The sequence below is a fragment of the Lutra lutra genome, chromosome 6 (genome assembly GCF_902655055.1).
Source record: "Lutra lutra chromosome 6, mLutLut1.2, whole genome shotgun sequence".
In the NCBI taxonomy this organism is placed as follows: Eukaryota; Metazoa; Chordata; class Mammalia; order Carnivora; family Mustelidae; genus Lutra; species Lutra lutra.
In genome coordinates, this window is record NC_062283.1 from 112,177,177 (window position 1) to 112,196,179 (window position 19,003).

The window sequence follows — 19,003 nt, forward strand, 5'->3', positions numbered from 1 at the left end:
TACTAGTTGCCTCTGCTTAATAGGATTATGAGGGTTTTTTTTTGCTTTTTATAACTTATCCATCCGCCAAGGAAATTTACTTCCCAAATCTGCACTTAGATTCCACGTAACTGAGATTCATCCTCCTTATAATTAAAAAAAAAAAGTTTAAACTCAGTTGAGGTTTGTGGTGGAGAAATATTTTAAAGTTTCCAGGATTTTAAAGTTTCCTATTTTGTAGAGACATTTGTGTTATTGATGTTTGATGTTTTGGGTTTGATGCTTGAGGGCTGTAGACTAGGGGGCAGGGAGCAGTATGGGGGTAGGGAGCGGTGTTCCTGACAAACTTGTTCGAGATCAACAAACCAGCTATAGCTCTTAACGCAAGGCTTAGTACGTATAGTTCAGCCCTCAATATCGAGTTGTTGAATGTATCCACGTAGCTTTTAATCCCTTCTTGGGAATGATACTCAAAGATGCACGATTGTGTGAGCCTAGTTCAGAGCTTTGCTAACTTGAACGTACGGATGAACTGTGAAGGTTGTTTTAGGCAACAAGCTTGAGCCGTGGAACCCTGAGCAAGGTGAGAGAACCCACTGTGACCACAGAGCTGAAGACAGGCTCTCTAAGTGACCCACCTCCAAATAGCCATAGGCCCTAACTGACTAATGCGCTAATCACAACCACGGACAGTTCCTAAGATTACCATAAAAGGTTTCCCCAAAATTCCATAAGTCTTCATACTCCCTTATCCCGCCCCATAAACGCTACTTCGTCGCAGACAGTCTCTCCTTTACTGTCCTCCCACTGCTGTCTTGCAGTGTGATCAATAAACTTCTATCTCTTTTGTTCTGCCCTGGGTGCATTCCTTCACCCCCCAGGCTCTCTGGTAGCCCCACAGGAATCACTGAAGGGATCTTGTTAAAATATGGGTTCTAGGATCACCTGGGTGGCTCAGTGGGTTTAAAGCCTCTGCCTTCAGCACAGGTCATGATCCCAGGGTCCTGGGATTGAGCCCTGCATCAGGCTCTCTGCTCAGCAGGGAGTGTGCTTCCCGCTCCCCACCCCCAGCCTGCCTCTCTGCTTACTTGTGATCTCTGTCTGTCAAATAAATAAATAAAATCTTAAAAAAAAATTTTTTTTGGAAAAATAAAAATACGGGTTCTAATAGAGAAGGTGAAAGGCGGGTACTGAGGTTCTGCTTTCTTAACGCATTCCTAGGTCTCGATGCCAACACTGTTCTGGGGATATCTGAGTTGCCAGAATCAAACTGTATTTTTATCCCAATTAAAAAATAGATGCAGTGAATACCCCAATATGGAAATCCAACTGGAGGATGCCACGATCATTACATTGTGTTATGGAACAGTATTACAAAACGGGAACATTGTTGTAAAGCTGTACCTTAAATCTTCAGTTTTTAGGTAAATTCACCAGACATATGTGGGTACAGGATGCCATCTTTCATAACTAAAGACAATTTTGCCAAGATTGTTAACTATTTGAAATGGCAAAGCCAGTAACTATGGAGCCAGGCTCATATTAAGTGGTAGTCATGGTATTTTGGGGGGAAGCCAGAACACTAAAATTGATTTTCATATGAGGATACTTGTGCACAGATGTACGACCTGAGAAAATGGTGCCAACTTTTGGTGAAGACTGAGAAATTTTCAGAGGTGGTTTTTTTTCTTCTCTCATCATGCTTGAATGAATTTTTCTAGGCATATCATTAAATTGGGCGATCCTAAAGTTGATTGCTTTCTGATAGGAGATCTAAGAGAAAGAAACTTAATAGAAAATAACAAGTGGAATCGTGTTAAAATGTGCCTGAATGAGATTTAACTCTTGGCTTTTGCACACAAGAAATCTTGCTATTGTGGCCCGAAATATTTCCTAAAGCAACTTGCATTCCTATTTATTTATTTATTTATTTATTTATTTATTTATTTTAAATATGGAACACTTCACAAATTTGCGTGTCATCCTTGGCGCAGGGGCCATGCTAATCTTCTCTGTATTGTTCCAATTTTAGTACATGTGCTGCTGAAGTGAGCACGTGTACCTCTTAATCTTTATCAAATAATTCTATTGACCTCTCAGCCTACAATACTTTTCATTTCCTTAGAATCTATCCTTTTTAGGGACAATGTTTTAGAATTACATTCATGTAGATTCTATGTTGCAACCCCCAAAATTAAGATTATATTTAATATTTGTTGCCAGGACCTTTTTTCTTGCTCTAGTCGGTTTTCCGCAGTGTTAATACTACTCTTAGAAATGTCAATTAAGGGGCGCCTGGGTGGCTCAGTGGGTTAAGCCGCTGCCTTCGGCTCAGGTCATGATCTCAGGGTCCTGGGATCCAGCCCCGCATCGGGCTCTCTGCTCAGCGGGGAGCCTGCTTCTCTCTCTCTCTCTCTCTCTGCCTGCCTCTCTGTCTACTTGTGATCTCTCTCTGTCAAATAAATAAATAAAATCTTAAAAAAAAAAAAGAAATGTCAATTAAATTTTTAAACCAAGGAAATGGTAGAGATTTGGGGAGTATTTACGTTTTGCATTTCTTTATACATTGTGTTTCTCTGTCTTATTTTCAGTTTTCAGGATAAATAAGAGCTATAAAAAGTCGAAAGGGCTTTTATATATGGGACAAACAGGTAGGTACAGGAGGGTTCAAGCTACAAAATGCCAAAGGTGCTGTCCAATTCATCAGACAAATCAAAGTGTCGAATGCTGTATAGACCAAAAAAAGATCGAATTGTATCTTGCAGTCATTAGGGTTGTGTTCAATTCTCATTTGGCCTGAAAATGGAAGTGTTTGTTTTTTCCCTGCTAATTAGATATTAAAATTTCATCAAGAAATCATCTTACTCATTTCTTTCACTGATTTTTTTTTTTTTTAAGATTTTGTTTATATGAGGGGCACCTGGGTGGCTCAGTCATTGGGCATCTGCCTTAGGCTCAGGTCATGATCCTAGGGCCCTGGGATCTAGCCCCAAATAGGGCTCCCTGCCTGGCAGGGGGCCTGCTTCTCCCTCTCCTACTCCCCCTGCTTGTGTTCCCTCTCTTGCTCTGTCTCTCTCTGTCAAATAAATAAAATCTTAAAAAAAAAAAAGATTTTGTTTATATGAGAGAGAGAGAGAGAGAGCATGCATGAGCAGGGAGGGGCAGGGCAGGGCACAGGGAGAAGGAGAAGCAGGCTTCCTGCTAAGCAGGAAGCCCAACATGGGGCTTAATCCCAGGATCTGAAGATCACACCCTGAGATGAAGGCCGAAGGCAGACAACCGACTGAGACACCCAGGTGCCCCCCTTCACTGACTTCTTATGGGTTCTTTAGTGAGTTATCACAAAATGAAAGGTTTCTGTACTTGAAACTTAGGAATCTTTAATACAAATACACTGTGTGAAAGTGATGTGGAGAACAAAGGTGAAAGAAATGTAGAAAAAATTTAAACTTCTTACAACTTACAGCCCATTGACAAGTACTTGGGACAGCAGAGTGACCTTCCTTCCTCATGGAGCTCAACTGCTTCAGTATTAATACTCTGCCAGAGGCAAAAGGCAACTTTAACTTGACCTTAGCCCAACATCCAGGATCCTGTAAGACTTCTTTAACGTATGAAAATCCCTTTGGAAACTTCCTTTATCTCTTCCTCTCTAAGATATGTTAGCAACCATCCTCCAAACAGATGGCCCACTGATCTACATTGGAAGGGTCTCATGACTAAGGATTTGCTAGACAGAGGTAAATGACCTTATCCTAACAAGAGCTGGCCCCCAAAGTCCTAGAAACCTTGCATCTAGAGACTTAGGCTCTCCCTAGCCTCTTCCCTACTTGAAAGTATGTAATCAGTCACTCCTCACAAGCCCAATGCAGCTCTTTCTCCCCACAGGTCCTGTCCCTGTGGTTTAATAAAACCACCTTTTTTGCACTCTTACACACACACACACATACACACACACAACCCACCTTTTTTTTGCACTAAAAACATCTCAAGAATTCGTTCTTGACCATTTGCTCCCAGATCCCAACGTGCCTCATCAAAAGCATTTGTTTGTGGGATGCTGGGTGGCTCAGTCAGATAAGCGTCTGCCTTCTGCTCAGGTCATGATCCCAGGGCCCTGAGATGGAGCCTTGCGTTGGGCTTCCTGCTCATTGGGGAATCTACTTCTCTCTCTCCCTCTGCCGCTCTCCCTGCAATGTGTGCTCTGGCTCTCTCCCTCTCTGTCTCTGACAAATAAATAAATAAATAAATAAATAAATAAATAAATAAATACTTGTTTGTGGGGCATCTGCGTGGCTCAGACGGTTAAGCATCCAACTCTTGATTTCAGCTCAGGTCTTGATATCAGGATTATGTGAGTTCAAGCCCTGCACTGGACTCCATGCTGGGTGTGGAGCCTACTTAAAAAAAAAAAAAAAAAGTACTTGTATAAAACTGGGTTTTACAAATGTGAGGTTTCATTGTTATTAACAAGCCATTTCTTATTCTTTCTAAAACCTAGCATCACCACTCTTCTCTAAATGTGAATTATGAAAAAGCTAATGAGTATTGTTTAGGGATATGTAACACAGAAAGAGAATATTGCCATTGAGTCAAGGCTGGTCTGACTGACCCCAGTTCCTTCCTGGCTAACACCAGGAAGACACCTTTATGATGTCTACATTGTAGCACAAAAATGATGATAAACCCTCAAAATCCTGAGCTACCAGAGAATAAATTATGTTTGCTATAGGTCAAGTCACCTGTATGTTACAGTATTTTGACTCTTGAAAAATTATTTAATATGGGCATATGATGGTACCTGCCTCTTAACCAGACAATTTTATTAACCACATCTTCCTATTCTCCAGTGATTCCAGCAAAAATTCATGAAGTGCTATAGATGCCCACATATGTGGTAAGGTCCTCTCCAAAATTATCCACCAGAAAGAGGGAGTCGCTTTATACTGAAGTCTTTACAAAGTCGTATTAGAGTTCTTTCTCCCACATGTAGCTTTGACAGCAAGGTACGGCCTGGAGGAAACACGAGCGTGGAGATAACCTCCATCGGTGCTATTTTGAAATGCTTGAAGGGGTCCCTGCAAGAATTGCTTCCAGATAGCAAAGAAATTTAACACGAATTTCATTACTTTTTCTTCCTTACCACCAGTGTGGAGATCACTATAAACTTAAAAAAAAAAGTACTGGAAGTGATTATGTTATAAAGATCAAGAGTAAACACGTATAAGATGTACTATTATGCAAATAACGTAATGGACATGACAACATGGACAGCTGTTCTGGACCGAATTTTGCCCTCACCCCACCCCTCCCCCCAATTTATATGCTGAAGTCTTCACTCCCACAGTGACTTATTTGGAGACAGGGCTTTTAAAGAGGCAATTAAGGTTAAATGAGATCATAAGGGTGGAGCTCTACTCCAGTAGGTCTAGTATCCTTCTAGAAAAGAGACACCTAGGGATGCATGGGTTCAGAGAAAAAGGCCATGCTCAGACATAGCAAGAAGGTGACCATCTGCAAGTCAACGGGGGAGACCTCAGGAGAAACCAGACCTGCCAGCACCTTGCTCTTAGACTTCCAGCCTCCAGAACCGAGAGAAAATAAATTGGTGTCATTTAAGCCACCTGCTAGGGCAGCCTGAGTAAACTCATACAGCATCCTCTACATACAGCCCAAACAAAGTGGATGGAAATTCACATGATGTGCCCTGGAAACCTTGCTAGATGACTCAGAGTGGCTGTGGTCATGAGCAAGAAGTGAGTGGCAAGGATGTTTGTGAAGAGTTTGATTGAAATTGTTTCATAAAATAAGTATGAGAAAGTAATGTTCAAAATGTTTTTAAATATCAAAAGCTAATGTTTAACTATTTCATCTATATCCCTTTAAGTATCTTCTTGAAAGCGTTTTTAATTAGGGGAAATGGAAGACTACCTTGTAATTGGGATTTGTGCAAACATAGTTTTATTGTCATACTAGAATGAAGCATAGTTCTCGTATGAAGAGATATTATTTAGTATGGATGCTCAGCTCAAGTACCTGTGGAAAGAAAATGACATCATTGTGTAGAATTCACTTTATTAAAGTGAGTTTCAAACAAGTGCTGTTTCGATAAGTTTGGTGGGAGTTGATCCTGTAGGTGTATAGTATGAATAGCTTATTTATTTATTTATTTATTTTATAAACATATAATGTATTATTAGCCCCAGGGGTACAGGTCTGTGAATCGCCAGGTTTACACACTTCACAGCACAATAGCTTATTTATTTTTCAATAATACATCAAATTAGAATCCTCTCTCTTATCCCATGCCCTGGCAAGAGGTGGCCATTGTTTTCTGGCTCAGAGAAAATGCTGGCATTCACTAAATATAACTGGAGATGTTCAGTGATATCTTCCCATTTCTTTTTCTTTCTGGTGTTCTTTTTTTCTTCAGAAACCATGTGAATATTTCTCCTCCTAATAAGTAACTAGTAATAGTCCCAAAAGATGTGTTTTCTTGAAGTGTTTATGATGACAACTGTCTATTCCCAAGTTCCTCAGTGAAGGTACCACACTCCTGAGAAAGGACTTCACTTTGAACTAGGACATGCTCCAAGATAGAACTACATGAAGCCATTATTATGAAACAGGAGACACTGAAACACAAGTTTTCTAGGCTAGTTATCTCTATGACAGAACTGACAGAACACGTATGCATAGACCATCTTCTTCATAGCTTCCCTACCAGAGAGACTCCCCATCCCCCCCAAATCAGAAGCCATTGCACCATTCTAAAGAGCTTTGCTTCTGAAGAGGTGAAACCTCATGAACCGTAAGACATAAATAAAAACAGGGAAATTATTTTTGCCTTGTATTAAATAAACATGAGGAGACACATTGAAAAATAAGGAATAGATATGAAGTGAAGCATGAATTTTGGTCCAAGTGGGGATTTAGGTGCACGTACGTTTCACGCGAGTGAACTTCAGTGCTTCCCAATCCCACCTAGTCCAGGGAATATAATGACATGTGCACAGAGGGCGTCATTCATGTGAATAATCGCTACAGGTTAAGCTACAGTGTGTCCACAACACGGGCAGCGTGCTCTTCCAGGGGATTCCAGTAATAACTATGACCAGTTGCTACGGGTGTCCTATTCCTGGCAGCACCGAGTACGATGCTGTGGATGCAACAGACGGTTAGTAAGTGCAAATTAAAGCAGTAAATAGGTTGTCTATGTAGTTTTGGAAAGCAGGAGAAGGGTGGGTAGTGGGAACTTTAATTGCCTCATAACCTTAAATTACTTCCATCACACAGGTATTTCTGTGACACATACAAAAGAAGGTGAAATTTACAGAGTTACAGGCATTTATGAGAAAATAGACCAGTATATTAAATTGAATAAAATATATGCCGCTGGAAAAATTATCCTGGAGTATTTGTCAATGGCATGGGTGTCAATCCTCATGCTCACGTAGCTGCTCCTCTGGCTTTTCCTCTGCGGGGAGCTCCTCTCCGAGGCCAAGGTCAGCTGCACCATCATCTTGTCCGGCTTTTCTCCGTTCTCGGGTATGTAGCTGCCCAGGTCATTAACCTCCCCGTCGCTGTAGCTGCCCTCCAGCATGACGCCGCGAGGCTGGGATATTCCACAGCTGCAAGGAAGCTGCCAACACAGCAAACACACACTGGGATGTGAGCTCTGCCCCGGCTCTCAGAAGAAACTGCAATCTGGTTGCGGTGGCCTTTTCTCTGTTCTTTTATTCCCAGTTAGGGGTTAGGGTTTGGGGAAATAATGGTGTCAGCACGGGAACGTGCTAAAAGAGCAGGTGTCCGTTTTTGTTCCAAGTCTATGGAGCAACTCTCAGGGAACATCACATCGTGTCAGAGACCCCCTGAATGTTCCTGATCAGATAATTGTCCTGTTCCCCCTGAGGTCAGAAACTGATAGGAGCCCTGATAAAAATGTTTCTGATAACATTATGTGTGTATAGTGTGGTGTGATGGGGTGGGGACTGAAAGGTGTAGCATCGTGGTGCTAGTTCTCTCCTACTTGGTTCTAGGTTTCTGGAGGAAAGAACCATTTGACTGTGGACAGGAGGAAGAAAGAAAAGCTGGGTGGGAGGGAAGGCGATCCCAGAGGTCACATATGAAGGGGAGGTTCCTAGAAGGGAGGATGTGCTTCCCTGGAAGTTTTTTGTTTGTTTGCTTGTTGTTGTTTTTGTTTGTTTGTTTTTTACCCCTCTGGGTTCACAAATAATTGTTTCACCACGTTGAACTTTCATCTTGTTTTTAGCACTAAACAATGAACACCACCACGATTAAAGGGACTTTGTCTTAATTACTTGGCTTAGCTGCTGATATGTGGCAGGCACTAAATAAATATTTGAATGACTGAAAGATGTAGCCAGGGTAAATTTCACACTGTTTTCATGTATTATTTTGTTTGCTCTTCACACCAGCTGGTGAAGTAGGTGGAGGGGATGTCACCACCCCAATTTACAGAGAAGGTCTGACCTGCCCATGGTCCAGAGCTAGACCAGGCTCTCTATCCCCGAGCAGACCCCCTCACTCATGTTAGGGTCACCTTCTCGCACAGCTTGCGCTCCTTGCGCTCCTGCACCGTGGTCAGGTAGTTGACGGCTGCGTACTCCAGCACCGACAGGAACACGAACACGAAGCTGACCCACAGGTAGATGTCCACCGCCTTGATATAGGAGACGCGGGGCATGGAGGCGTTCACGCCCGTGATGATGGTGGACATGGTCAGCACGGTGGTGATGCCTGCGAACAGAGCGAGAAAGAAGCAGGCGTTTGCCTTTGACCGAAGACCCGGGTGGCTTCATGCCTCTGTTCTTTGTCCTTTCTGCTCCTTTCGCCTAGAGTATTTCCGTCCCTGCCCCTCTGTCTAGCAAACACCTGCTCATCTTTCAAGATTTACTTTTCTTTTTTCTTTTTTTTTTTTTTAAGATTTTATTTATTTATTTGTTAGAGAGAGAGGGAGAGAGAGCGAGCACAGGCAGACAGAATGGCAGGCAGAGGCAGAGGGAGAAGCAGGCTCCCCGCTGAGCAAGGAGCCCGATGTCGGACTCGATCCCAGGACGCTGGGATCATGACCTGAGCCGAAGGCAGCCGCTTAACCAACTGAGCCACCCAGGTGTCCCTACTTTTCTTTTTTAAGATAGATTTATTTATTTATTTGAGAGAGCAAGAGCGAGCGAGCGAGAGAACAGAGGGAGCGGGAGAGGTAGACTCCTTGTGGAGTAGAGAGCCCCTCTGCATGCTCGATCCCAGGACCCTGAGATCAGGGCCTGAGTCTAAGGCAGACTCTTAACCTGTTGAACTACCTAGGGACCCCTCAAAATTTGGCTTTTAGGAAGCTTCTTCTGTTCCTCCACCTCTCATACTCACCCACCCTCTCCCACCACATACTGGCCAACACCATCTGTCTCACCTTGTCCTTCCAGAGAGAGCCCGCCCTAGACATTTTGGCAACAAGACATTTGTTTTTCCATTCAATTGGTTAAAACAGAGATCTATAGGGGCACCCAGCTGGCTCAGTCAATAGAGCCTGCAACTCTCGATCTTGAGGTGGTGAGTTCAAGCCCCACATTGGGCACAGAGGTTATTTTAAAAAATAAAATACTTAAAAATAATAAATTAATTAATAAATAAGTAAATAAATAAATCCAAGATTATGCATAGGAACAGGTATATATGTGTTTCTTAGAACTACCTCTCCAAAAAGAGGGAAAAGTATATTTCAGTACTGGTGTCCTTGCTGCTGGTGTAGGATCTTGTAGTCCTGGGCCTGTATTATCAGCAGTCAGAGCAATTCTGACAGCCAACCCCATGCCAGACCTGGCTGCCCATTCAGCAAGGTTGACTTGAGGACGCGGAAGCCAATTTTATCAAGAATGATGCTGGCCTCCTCTAGGGGGGTTAGATTTTTGAAACTAGAATGTTCATTTAGCACAAGACTGTTCAAGCTATGGGACAGTTGCTAAAGGACAGGACATTTGTCAGGGGTGTTTGCCTGGGATTTCAAATTAAGCTCAGAACATTTGGCTTGGCAAACAGCTGAGTACAGGGGACTGAGGTCACCTTAAGGGCCAGCTCCAACTCAGTGTCACTAAAACCTTGGCGGTCACCCTCCCCCTTGAAGCCTCAGAACCACTGAGCTAGCAATGGTAGTGTGACTGAGTGGGTGTGACATTTAGGGTGGGGGAGAGAGCTGATGGCAAAGAGCTATTCACAAAATGCTTACAGTAGGGATTTTCAGACCTGAGTATGGATCAGAATTACTAGAAGACCTTCTTCAAAATGTAGGTTCTGGTCCTTTCTCAGAGATTCTGATTCTAAACTTGTAGATGAGACACAGGATTCTTCATTTTACACAATTTCCCCCAGAGATGCCATTACAAAGATCCCTTAGGCCACCTTTGGAGAAGCCCTGTTTTAGAACATGGCGTCCTTGCGCAGGTAAGCAGAAAAAGCACCCACACACCAGACCACCGACCCCAGAACATGGTTCTAACAAAACTAAAGGTGGGTTGTTTGCATGGGCACTCGTGGGGCCCTGGAAACAGTTTTGCCACATAGGTCCTTAATAATAGTATTTGACCCGTGAATCAATAACCTGATGTTTCCAAGTTTTCATGCCAACAGGGGTGTAGAACCAATTTGAAATGAATGGTTTCATCTGGAAGAAATTACTTGTATTTTCAGATGCCTGAAAGACACACTTGAGATGTTCCTTACCTAAAGGGACTCTGGCGGGCACAGCTCTGCGGTCGATCCAGAAGGAGACCCAGGACAGCATGACCATCAGGGTGGCCGGAAAGTAAGTTTGGAGCAAGAAAAAGAAGATGTGGCGTCGCAACGTGAAGTTAATGTACAGACGGTTGTACCAGCCTGGGAGACACAAGGAAGAAAAGATACCAAACATCATTGCTGCTCAACTCCTGCACACAACCCATTCTATTCTGGGATTCAAAAATGCCCTAGAAACTTCCCTGGAAACTTGCCACACATTTACAGAGAGGAAATAAAACCAATGGGAGTGATTATATGATAACCTACGCCACATGGTGAGTCCCTCGCCAGACATCTTTGGCCCCTGTCTTGTACATAAAGGAAGCCCCTTGAGAAGGCCATTTAAGACTCCTGTTACTCATTGTTTGGGGCAGAGCCCAGTAATGTCACCGTCACTTCGTTGCTTGTTAGAAATGCAGACTCTCAGCCCCACCCCACCCCCAGTCTACTGTATCAGAATCTCCTTTCAACAATATTCGCCAGATGACTTATCTGCACGATAAAGTTTGAGAAACATTTATTTAAACAAGCCCCTTTGGATTTCTTTATGGAGGCAAATGTTTTAAAGTTAAAATACCACGCTAACCCAAACTTTGCATTTAGGAACAGTAAATGATCACAGGCTCAGCATGCTTTAGCTCTGCTCTTACATCCTCTACAAGGAGAAAATATGCATGGAAGCGTTCAAAGGAACAGGGAAAGGATGGAAGGAAAAGGAAAAAGCAGGATAAACCCAGGGAGGCAAGGTCTGAACATGAAATGGAGACTTGGCAACGTTAACTTGAAACCCTGGCATCCTGGACAATTATAATACAATGGTTGTCACTGTAAAGCAGTCCCAGAAAGACTGTGGAGGCGCTGTAGACTGACTGTCTGTCCCCCAACCCACCTAAATTTGTTTGTTGAAACCTAATCCTCAATGTGATGGTATTTGGAGGTGGGGCCTTCAGAAGTTATTACATCATAAGTGGGATTAGTGACCCTATAAAAGAGACCCCAGATTGCTCCCTTGCTCCTTCCCCCATGTGAGGACATAGCAAGAAGGTAGCTGTCTATGAACTGGGAAGCGGGCTTTCATCGGACACTGACTCTGCCAGCATCTTGATCTTGGACTTACCAGCTTCCAGAATTGTGAGAAGTAAATTTCTGTTTATTTCTGAAGCTGCCCAGTCTATGGTCTTTTTGTGATAGCAGCCCAAAGAGACTAAGACAAGAGGAAGTGTCAGAATGCTAAGGATGAAGTGGGGGGTCCCCTGAAAAACGAAGACTCCTGAGTGAGGTATACAGAAGGTGGGATATGCTGGATTGCCATGGAATGCTGGGAGTAAAGCAGTGCCCTCTGCTACAGATTGGAAGACTTAAAAGGTTGCACTTCCTGTGCAGTCGTGCAATGTTTTGGCAAAAGAAACTACATAAAGACAGGCGCTTGGGTGGCTCAGTCAGCTAAGCATCCTACTCTTGATCTCAGCTCAGGTCTTGATCTCAGAGTCATGAGTTCAAGCCTTGCGTTGAGCCCCACGCTGGGCATGGAGCTTACTCAAAAAAAAAAAAAAAAGAGAGAGAGAGAGAGAGAGAAAAGAAAAGAAACTACATGAAGGTTTGAATAATATCATCCTAAAGCTGATTAGTCAAGACTGGGGTAAGGGTTAGAGAGGGCTGTTCACCTCAGCTGCCAGGAGGAAGAGCACAGAACATGCCCCCAAGCAAGGAGAGGGGGCAAGCCCGTTCAGAGCGAGCAAGGAGCGTCCCAAGGTCATAAAGACGGCCTGTGCAAGCAGTATAGTTCAGAGAGAATTCACTCCAGAAAAAAAGAGAGGGATGATCTCCCTGATATGAGGGAGAGGAGATGCAACATGGGGGGGTTAAGGGGGTAGGAGAAGAGTAAATGAAACAAGATGGGATTGGGAGGGAGACAAACCATAAGTGACTCTTAATCTCACAAAACAAACTGAGGGTTGATGGTGGGAGGGGGATTGGGAGATGGGGGGTGGGGTATGGACATTGGGGAGGGTATGTGCTATGGTGAGTGCTGTGAAATGTGTAAACCTGGCGATTCACAGACATGTACCCCTGGGGATAAAAATATATTATATGTTTAAAAAAAATAAAATTAATTAATAAAAAAAAAGAGAGGGAGAGAAGATTAATTGAGTAGAACAGGGAGAACAGAAATCAGCAGAGCTAAAATAGAACAGTTTCTTGCCTACAGAGGAGGGGGTTCTGGGAATCCTATTGGGGGTGAAATGCCAGCTGCTAAGCTTGGAAATGACTGGCTCAAACGAACCTCCTCACCTGGCTGATGTCTGAGTCTTTACTAATATTCTCTAGATTATCAGTTCCGGATGCTTTGGTGGTATCCAAAAAGCACCTCTCCCCCATGCTTGCCACCCCCTAGACCTGATTTAGGATTTCTACCTTTGGCTTCAAATCCAGGTAGCACAGGCAATGCTCCCTTGACAACCAACTGACACCTTTCCTAAAATAGAGGATGACCCACCCAGCCAGGCTAGCGCTGACCCCCCAACCCAGGCCCCACCTGCCCCCACCTGTACTGCTGTAGAAGGCCAGTTTAGTGGTGGTGTGGAATTCTTGAATGAGGAACTGGGAGAGCGAGATCCGCTCATCAGTCTTTAAGGAGTCGTTGCCCTTTTTCCAGTATAGCATGAGGTCATCCTCCGTGTAGGCATCTGATAAGACAGGAGACAGCATCAGGCGCAGGTATGAGGGGTAGGAAGCCAGGCCTGTCTGTGGTGCTCCGCTGGGGGCAGCTCCACATCTCCCACCTGAACTATTGAGCTGGTAGTAAGAGAGTTGGAATAAACAAGCCACAGTTTAGATGAAGCAAAACAACATTTTTAAAAAGACAAATGAATTCTCCCCAGTCTTCCAGAAGTCATCAGAGCAAAGCCCTCAAGCCTCAGTGCTCCTAATTCCTGCAAAAGCATTCACCCCACAATGTAACCTGCCATTTATTAGGTTAACACGAATGAAACTGCTATACACTTGTAGAGCAGAAATGGTGAAATTGTGGCAAAACTGCCTTACCTAGGCTGATTTACCCCTTTGTTTTCTCCTTCCAAAGCGTGGTAATGCATCCATTGATGGCGAATATCTTTAAATACTATCAAGGTAAAGGGGCTGTGTTCTAGCAAGAAAGGACCCACAAAGTGATACAAGAGAACACAAGTCCCTTCTCTGCAGGCTTCCAGTTGCTCCTACCCAGGGTAAAATCACAGGGATTCCCCCAGAAGGACCATACCCTCTGGCGCTGACACGCCCTTGACCCTCACCCACTTTAATGGGCACACACGGGACTCCAGCTGAGCAAACCTACCAGCAGCCTGGACAGACCTGAGGCAAAAACCTAACAGTGGTCACTCCAGCCTGCTCGCGTGTTCAACAGTTGTTTCTGGAGCTCCCTGATGCTCTATTTCATTCCTCTGTTTTATTCTATATCTTACCCTTGACCTGTGTGAGGATTGGTTTCACGTATCCACTTGGCTGGGCTGGAGCACTCAGTTATTCAATTGAAGACTAATCTAGGTGTTGCTCTAAAGATGATTGGTAGACCAGATGTCTACAATCGGTTCACTTGAAATAAAGGAGATGATCCTTTTTCTGATCTGATCAGTTGAAAAGTCTTAAGAGCAGATCTGAGGTTTCCCCAAGAAGAAGAAATTCTGGGGGCACCTGGGTGGCTCAGTGGTTAAAGCCTCTGCCTTCAGCTCAGGTCATGATCTCAGGGTCCTGGGATCGAGCCCCACATCGGGCTCTCTGCTCATAGCAGGGAGCCTGCCTCCTCCTCCTCTCTCTCTCTGCCTGCCTCTCTGCCTACTCATGATCTGTCTGTCAAATTAAAAAAAAAAAATCTTTAAAAAAAAAAAAAGAAGAAGAAGAAATTCTGTAAGTGCAAGGCAGGCTCAGGTCCCACCCAGGGGTTCTCAGCTTGCCCTTCCCACCAGCACAGACTTGCCTCACCAGCTTCCACGCTCGTACAATCAATTCCTTGCCCTTAATATCTCTTACTATGTATCTCCAATATTCTGCTTCTCTGTGCATCCTACCTGATGCAGCCTGGAATGCACATTCCCGATGGAGCTAGCTGCGTATACTAGGGAAAGCAGGGTACTGGAGTCAATGAGTTAAGTCCTTAGTGCTATGTCCTCAGGCCAGTTATGTCCCTCCATGTAGAATGGAGATAACAGTAACCTTCTCCCAGGAGCTGCTGAGGGTGAAATGACAGCAGGTAGGAAGCCACTATGCGGTGGGTAATTCAGTTTCTCCCTTGGTCCTGGGATTTATTACTCCCTTTTTCAACATTCAGTGCCCTATGCAGGTATCCATTTGACCTCTGCATCAACATGCCTGCCCTCCTCCACCCGGGATGACTGGGGCCAGGAGATCCCTGACTCACTGCCACAAATGCAGGTTGGCTTCAAAGGTGCCCTGTGCCAAAGAGATTCCTCCCTAAGGCTTGGTCACCAGCCAGGAAGGGCCAGTGGGCGGGTGCTGGTATTCGCTTGGGAGGAGTGGACAGTTGGAGTTATGGGAGAGTCCAGACTGCGCCCATCAAAGGAAGCATTTGGGCAAAGACTGAAAAACAGAGCAGCTGTGTAGAGATCTGGAGATGCAAGCAAGTAGTTCTTGACGCTGCCTCAGCCTTGCTCTTCCCAGAGCCTGGCTCTTAACCTGGGCAGAGCATCCATGCGTGCAAATGTCCTGAGGCCCCTCAGTTGTGCCTGAGGCTCTCAAGCGCCACCTGCGCTCACCTGGGCAATTCCCACGGGCAATTGTTACCAAACATGTTTTTGGCACGAAATCTCTTCTTCAACAGAAATCTTTTTCAGAGGAACAATAAAAACAGATCAAAATGAGCTCACACATTGGACAGCAGGTAGAAGTAGCTGCACATGGAGACCCAGATTTGCTGAGCCCTCTACCCGCACCCCCCCAAGCTATTGCCCAGGTTCCCACAGAACCAAGTTTAAAACCATTGCCGTAGCGCCATTAAAAGGGTCTATTATAGGAACGGAGGTTTTAGCCCCAAATTTGTTCCTGATTTTCAAAATTACCCTGCAAATGGCTTTAATCTAAAAAAATCACTGAAAACAATCACTAGCCATGAATGAGGGGACTATGCTGTTCCTGCTAACTGAGAGTTAGCGGTGTTGGGAATTACTCGGGTTCTGGGGCTTCTGTCTGTGGGACAGTCTACTCACAGCTTTCAATCTCAAGGGAGCACGTTTGTGTGTCCAGGGGAAATCGGCTGAAGTCCATATTGCACATTGCAGTCACTGTAACCCTACAAGCAAAAGACAAAAATCCAAAATTTCGGAGGCGGCAAAATACAAATGCAGAATGATAGAATGATAAACGGAAAAGGACTGTGCTTCCTTCCAGTAGAACTGCCTCCTTATAATTCATAAACAAGGTGTCAAGATTTAGATAAGTAGCTTAGGTATGATAAAGTCATCATAGTTCTCAGGGTTTTATGTTTAACTCCAGAGTGTCTCTACCAACTTCTATCATCTTCAAGCATATTAACGGTATTAACATATTGACATATAATCATATTAATGATATTAACGATATAACGATCTCAATCGATATAAAAATGTGAAATTAAAAACTCCTATGATATTGTTTCTTAAAAGAAACCATAGGAGCATATATTGTTCTCTGGTTTTAGATAAATTCAATTTTTTTCTTCTTTTATTGATTTTACCCATATTTAATATTTGTATTCAACATATCAGAAATAATATGAATGAAACACTTCTGGCAGTGGCCAAATGGGGAACTTTTTGTTTTTTTTACAATGTTGCTATTTTTATATCGATAATAATATCTCCTAGTGGGCATCGGTGTTTTTAGTGGATAATTCCACGGAGATCATGATAATGAAAAAACACTGAAACCTTTTTTGTACCAGCATGCAAACACTTGCTGGCCTCTGGTGGTTTTGTTTCAGAGTTTACATGGGAAAATGGGCTTCCGCATCAAAGGGAAAACAAACACAGATCATTAGTCATAGACGAAAGATTCCCCATCCCGTGGGGAATCTCATGGCAGGACATGATTAAGAGTTACTGGCTGATTCTGAACAAACTATTTTTCCTTCAACCACACACACACACACAAAATTGCTATGTATAAGTTGTAGAAACTGTCTGGATGATTTATGGCCAAAAGGGAAAAAAAATCACTTTTAATTAAAATGGAGATTTCAAGGGAAAGAGCTTTCTTGAAACTGAATTATCAAATATCTGCCTTTATTTTCCCCATTCCAGTTGGGTATGGAATAGTTGTATTCTCAAAGGGATTTTCTATTGCTGGTGGCTGGGTAGCCTTATCTCCTCTGGAAATCCTGATAAACAGGGTGTCTTGAGTGGAGAGGAGTCAGGATAGCAGCTGACTTGGAACCTAATGGGTGGGCTTCCATTTCTACCATGCCTAATGGCATCCCCAGCAAGGAACAAACTAGAAACTAAGTTTGGTGACTTAGAGCTAATGAAATCTCAAATGCAGGAAGATTTTGCTGTCAACAAAAGGACTGAATATCTCTTCTCTTTGTATCAGAAACAGATATTTTTAGAATCACAGATACCAGACTGGTTCTTTGCACCCTGACTTGATGTTTTTCCAACCTGTAACTCACATACCATACATTAAACAAGCACAGTTTGTGATTTAATCCATACTATGTTTATATTTGTTTCTCCGTATCTCATTAAATTGATTTATTGGGGAGCACCTGGGTGTCTCAGTCAGGTAAGCGTCCGATCTTGATTTCTGCTCAGGTCCTGATCTTAGGGTAGTGAGATCGAGCCCCTCGTTGGATTTTGTGCTGGGCATGGAGCCTGCTTAAGATTCTCTCTTTCCCTCTACTTCTGCCCCTCCACTTTTTTTTTTTTTTTTTTTTTTTTTGATTCATTGGCTCTTCCCTTGTCTTGGATGGAAACTTGGCACACCCTGTGGTTTTTTTTTGCTTATGTCTCATGTAATAGTCAAAACCCTTTTAGGTAACAAAGCATGTCTCAATTCAAAAATGAAAAGAATTTGGTCCAAGATATTAAGCAACACTTCCAAGTTGATTCACATTAAGACTTCTGCTCCTCCTCCTGGCTAAGGTATGAAGTTGACATTTGAGTGGTCAATTCCTGCCCATCTCTGATCAGGCGGAAGTGACAGGAGGCAGGACAATTCCTTGGTAGGTGGCTTCATGCTCTCTCGTTGATGCTCTCCAGTAACCATGCTCTACATGGTTGAAGCTGATTACTTACTTTCCTTGGTTCTTCATTTCCCCTGCTGGACCCCTCCAGGCTTCAGGGCTGTCTTACCAGTCTCAACTCCCCACCCTGCTTCTTGGTTTACTCACCTGCTGTCCCTTCTACACACACCCAACTATTCCCAGCAACCCGGGGATACAGACTGGCCCCACCACACCCCCAGGGTGTTTAGATGGCTCTTCTCATGCCCTCCAACTGCACAACATCCCCCACTGGTAGGCACACATGTTCCAAGCTCTTGGAGAAATGCCAGGGAAGGCTCATGCCCACAACTCTCTCCCAAGAACAATCTTACAAATCTTTTCCTCAGCCCGCAATCAAGGACTCTTTTTTTTTTTCCACTTAAAACAAACCTATGATTTTATTTGTGATGAAAAATCAAAGCATCTGTTTTTAGCCACAAGGGGGCTCACGGACAACTTTTATTCTGAACACACAGGAGGGTTTTCCACTTCCTTGCTTCTTATGTAGCGCCTCTGTGATCACATGCAGCGTGTGCTGGGCTAGACTTCATCAGGCTCAGGATTTTATAAGAAATAGGAAATCATACTTAAATTATAAGTGTATGGGATTTATAACAGAAAGTATCACATAGGGGCACCTGGGTGGCTCAGTTGGCTAAGTGACTGCCTTCGGCTCAGGCCATGATCCTGGAGTCTCAGAATCAAATCCCGCATCAGGCTCCCTGCTCAGCCAGGAGTCTGCTTCTCCCTCTGACCCTCACCCCTCTCATGCTCTCTCTCACTCTCTCTCAAGTAAATAAATAAAATCTTTTTTTAAAAAAGTATCACATAGATTATTTTACTTGTGACTCAGATGTTCTATATCCTTTTATCAGCCATGTTTATAGCAAGCTGACATACACATATGTATTCATACATCTACCACAGCCAACCAGTTGTTAAACATTCACCAGCACACCAGTGATCACATGCTTTGTGGTC

General features: G+C 43.6%; 1 protein-coding gene and 1 non-coding gene across 2 annotated transcripts in view; both read right to left on the reverse strand.

The window, feature by feature from the left end:
• Positions 1–1,927: 1,927 nt before the first annotated feature.
• Positions 1,928–2,035, reverse strand: LOC125103365 (U6 spliceosomal RNA). The gene has a single exon (XR_007128370.1). It is a non-coding gene; the product is annotated as a U6 spliceosomal RNA (small nuclear RNA).
• Positions 2,036–6,193: 4,158 nt separating this feature from the next.
• The window catches only part of GABRR1 (gamma-aminobutyric acid type A receptor subunit rho1), a 33,592-nt gene continuing 20,782 nt past the window's right edge, over positions 6,194–19,003 (reverse strand). Inside the window, exons 5-9 of the mRNA XM_047735236.1 lie at positions 15,990–16,072; positions 13,317–13,457; positions 10,717–10,869; positions 8,543–8,739; positions 6,194–7,621 (exon numbers count right to left, since the gene is read on the reverse strand). Coding sequence (XP_047591192.1) covers positions 7,328–7,621; positions 8,543–8,739; positions 10,717–10,869; positions 13,317–13,457; positions 15,990–16,072 — 868 coding nt within the window. The 3' untranslated portion in view covers positions 6,194–7,327. The remainder of the gene's footprint in view (positions 7,622–8,542; positions 8,740–10,716; positions 10,870–13,316; positions 13,458–15,989; positions 16,073–19,003) is intronic.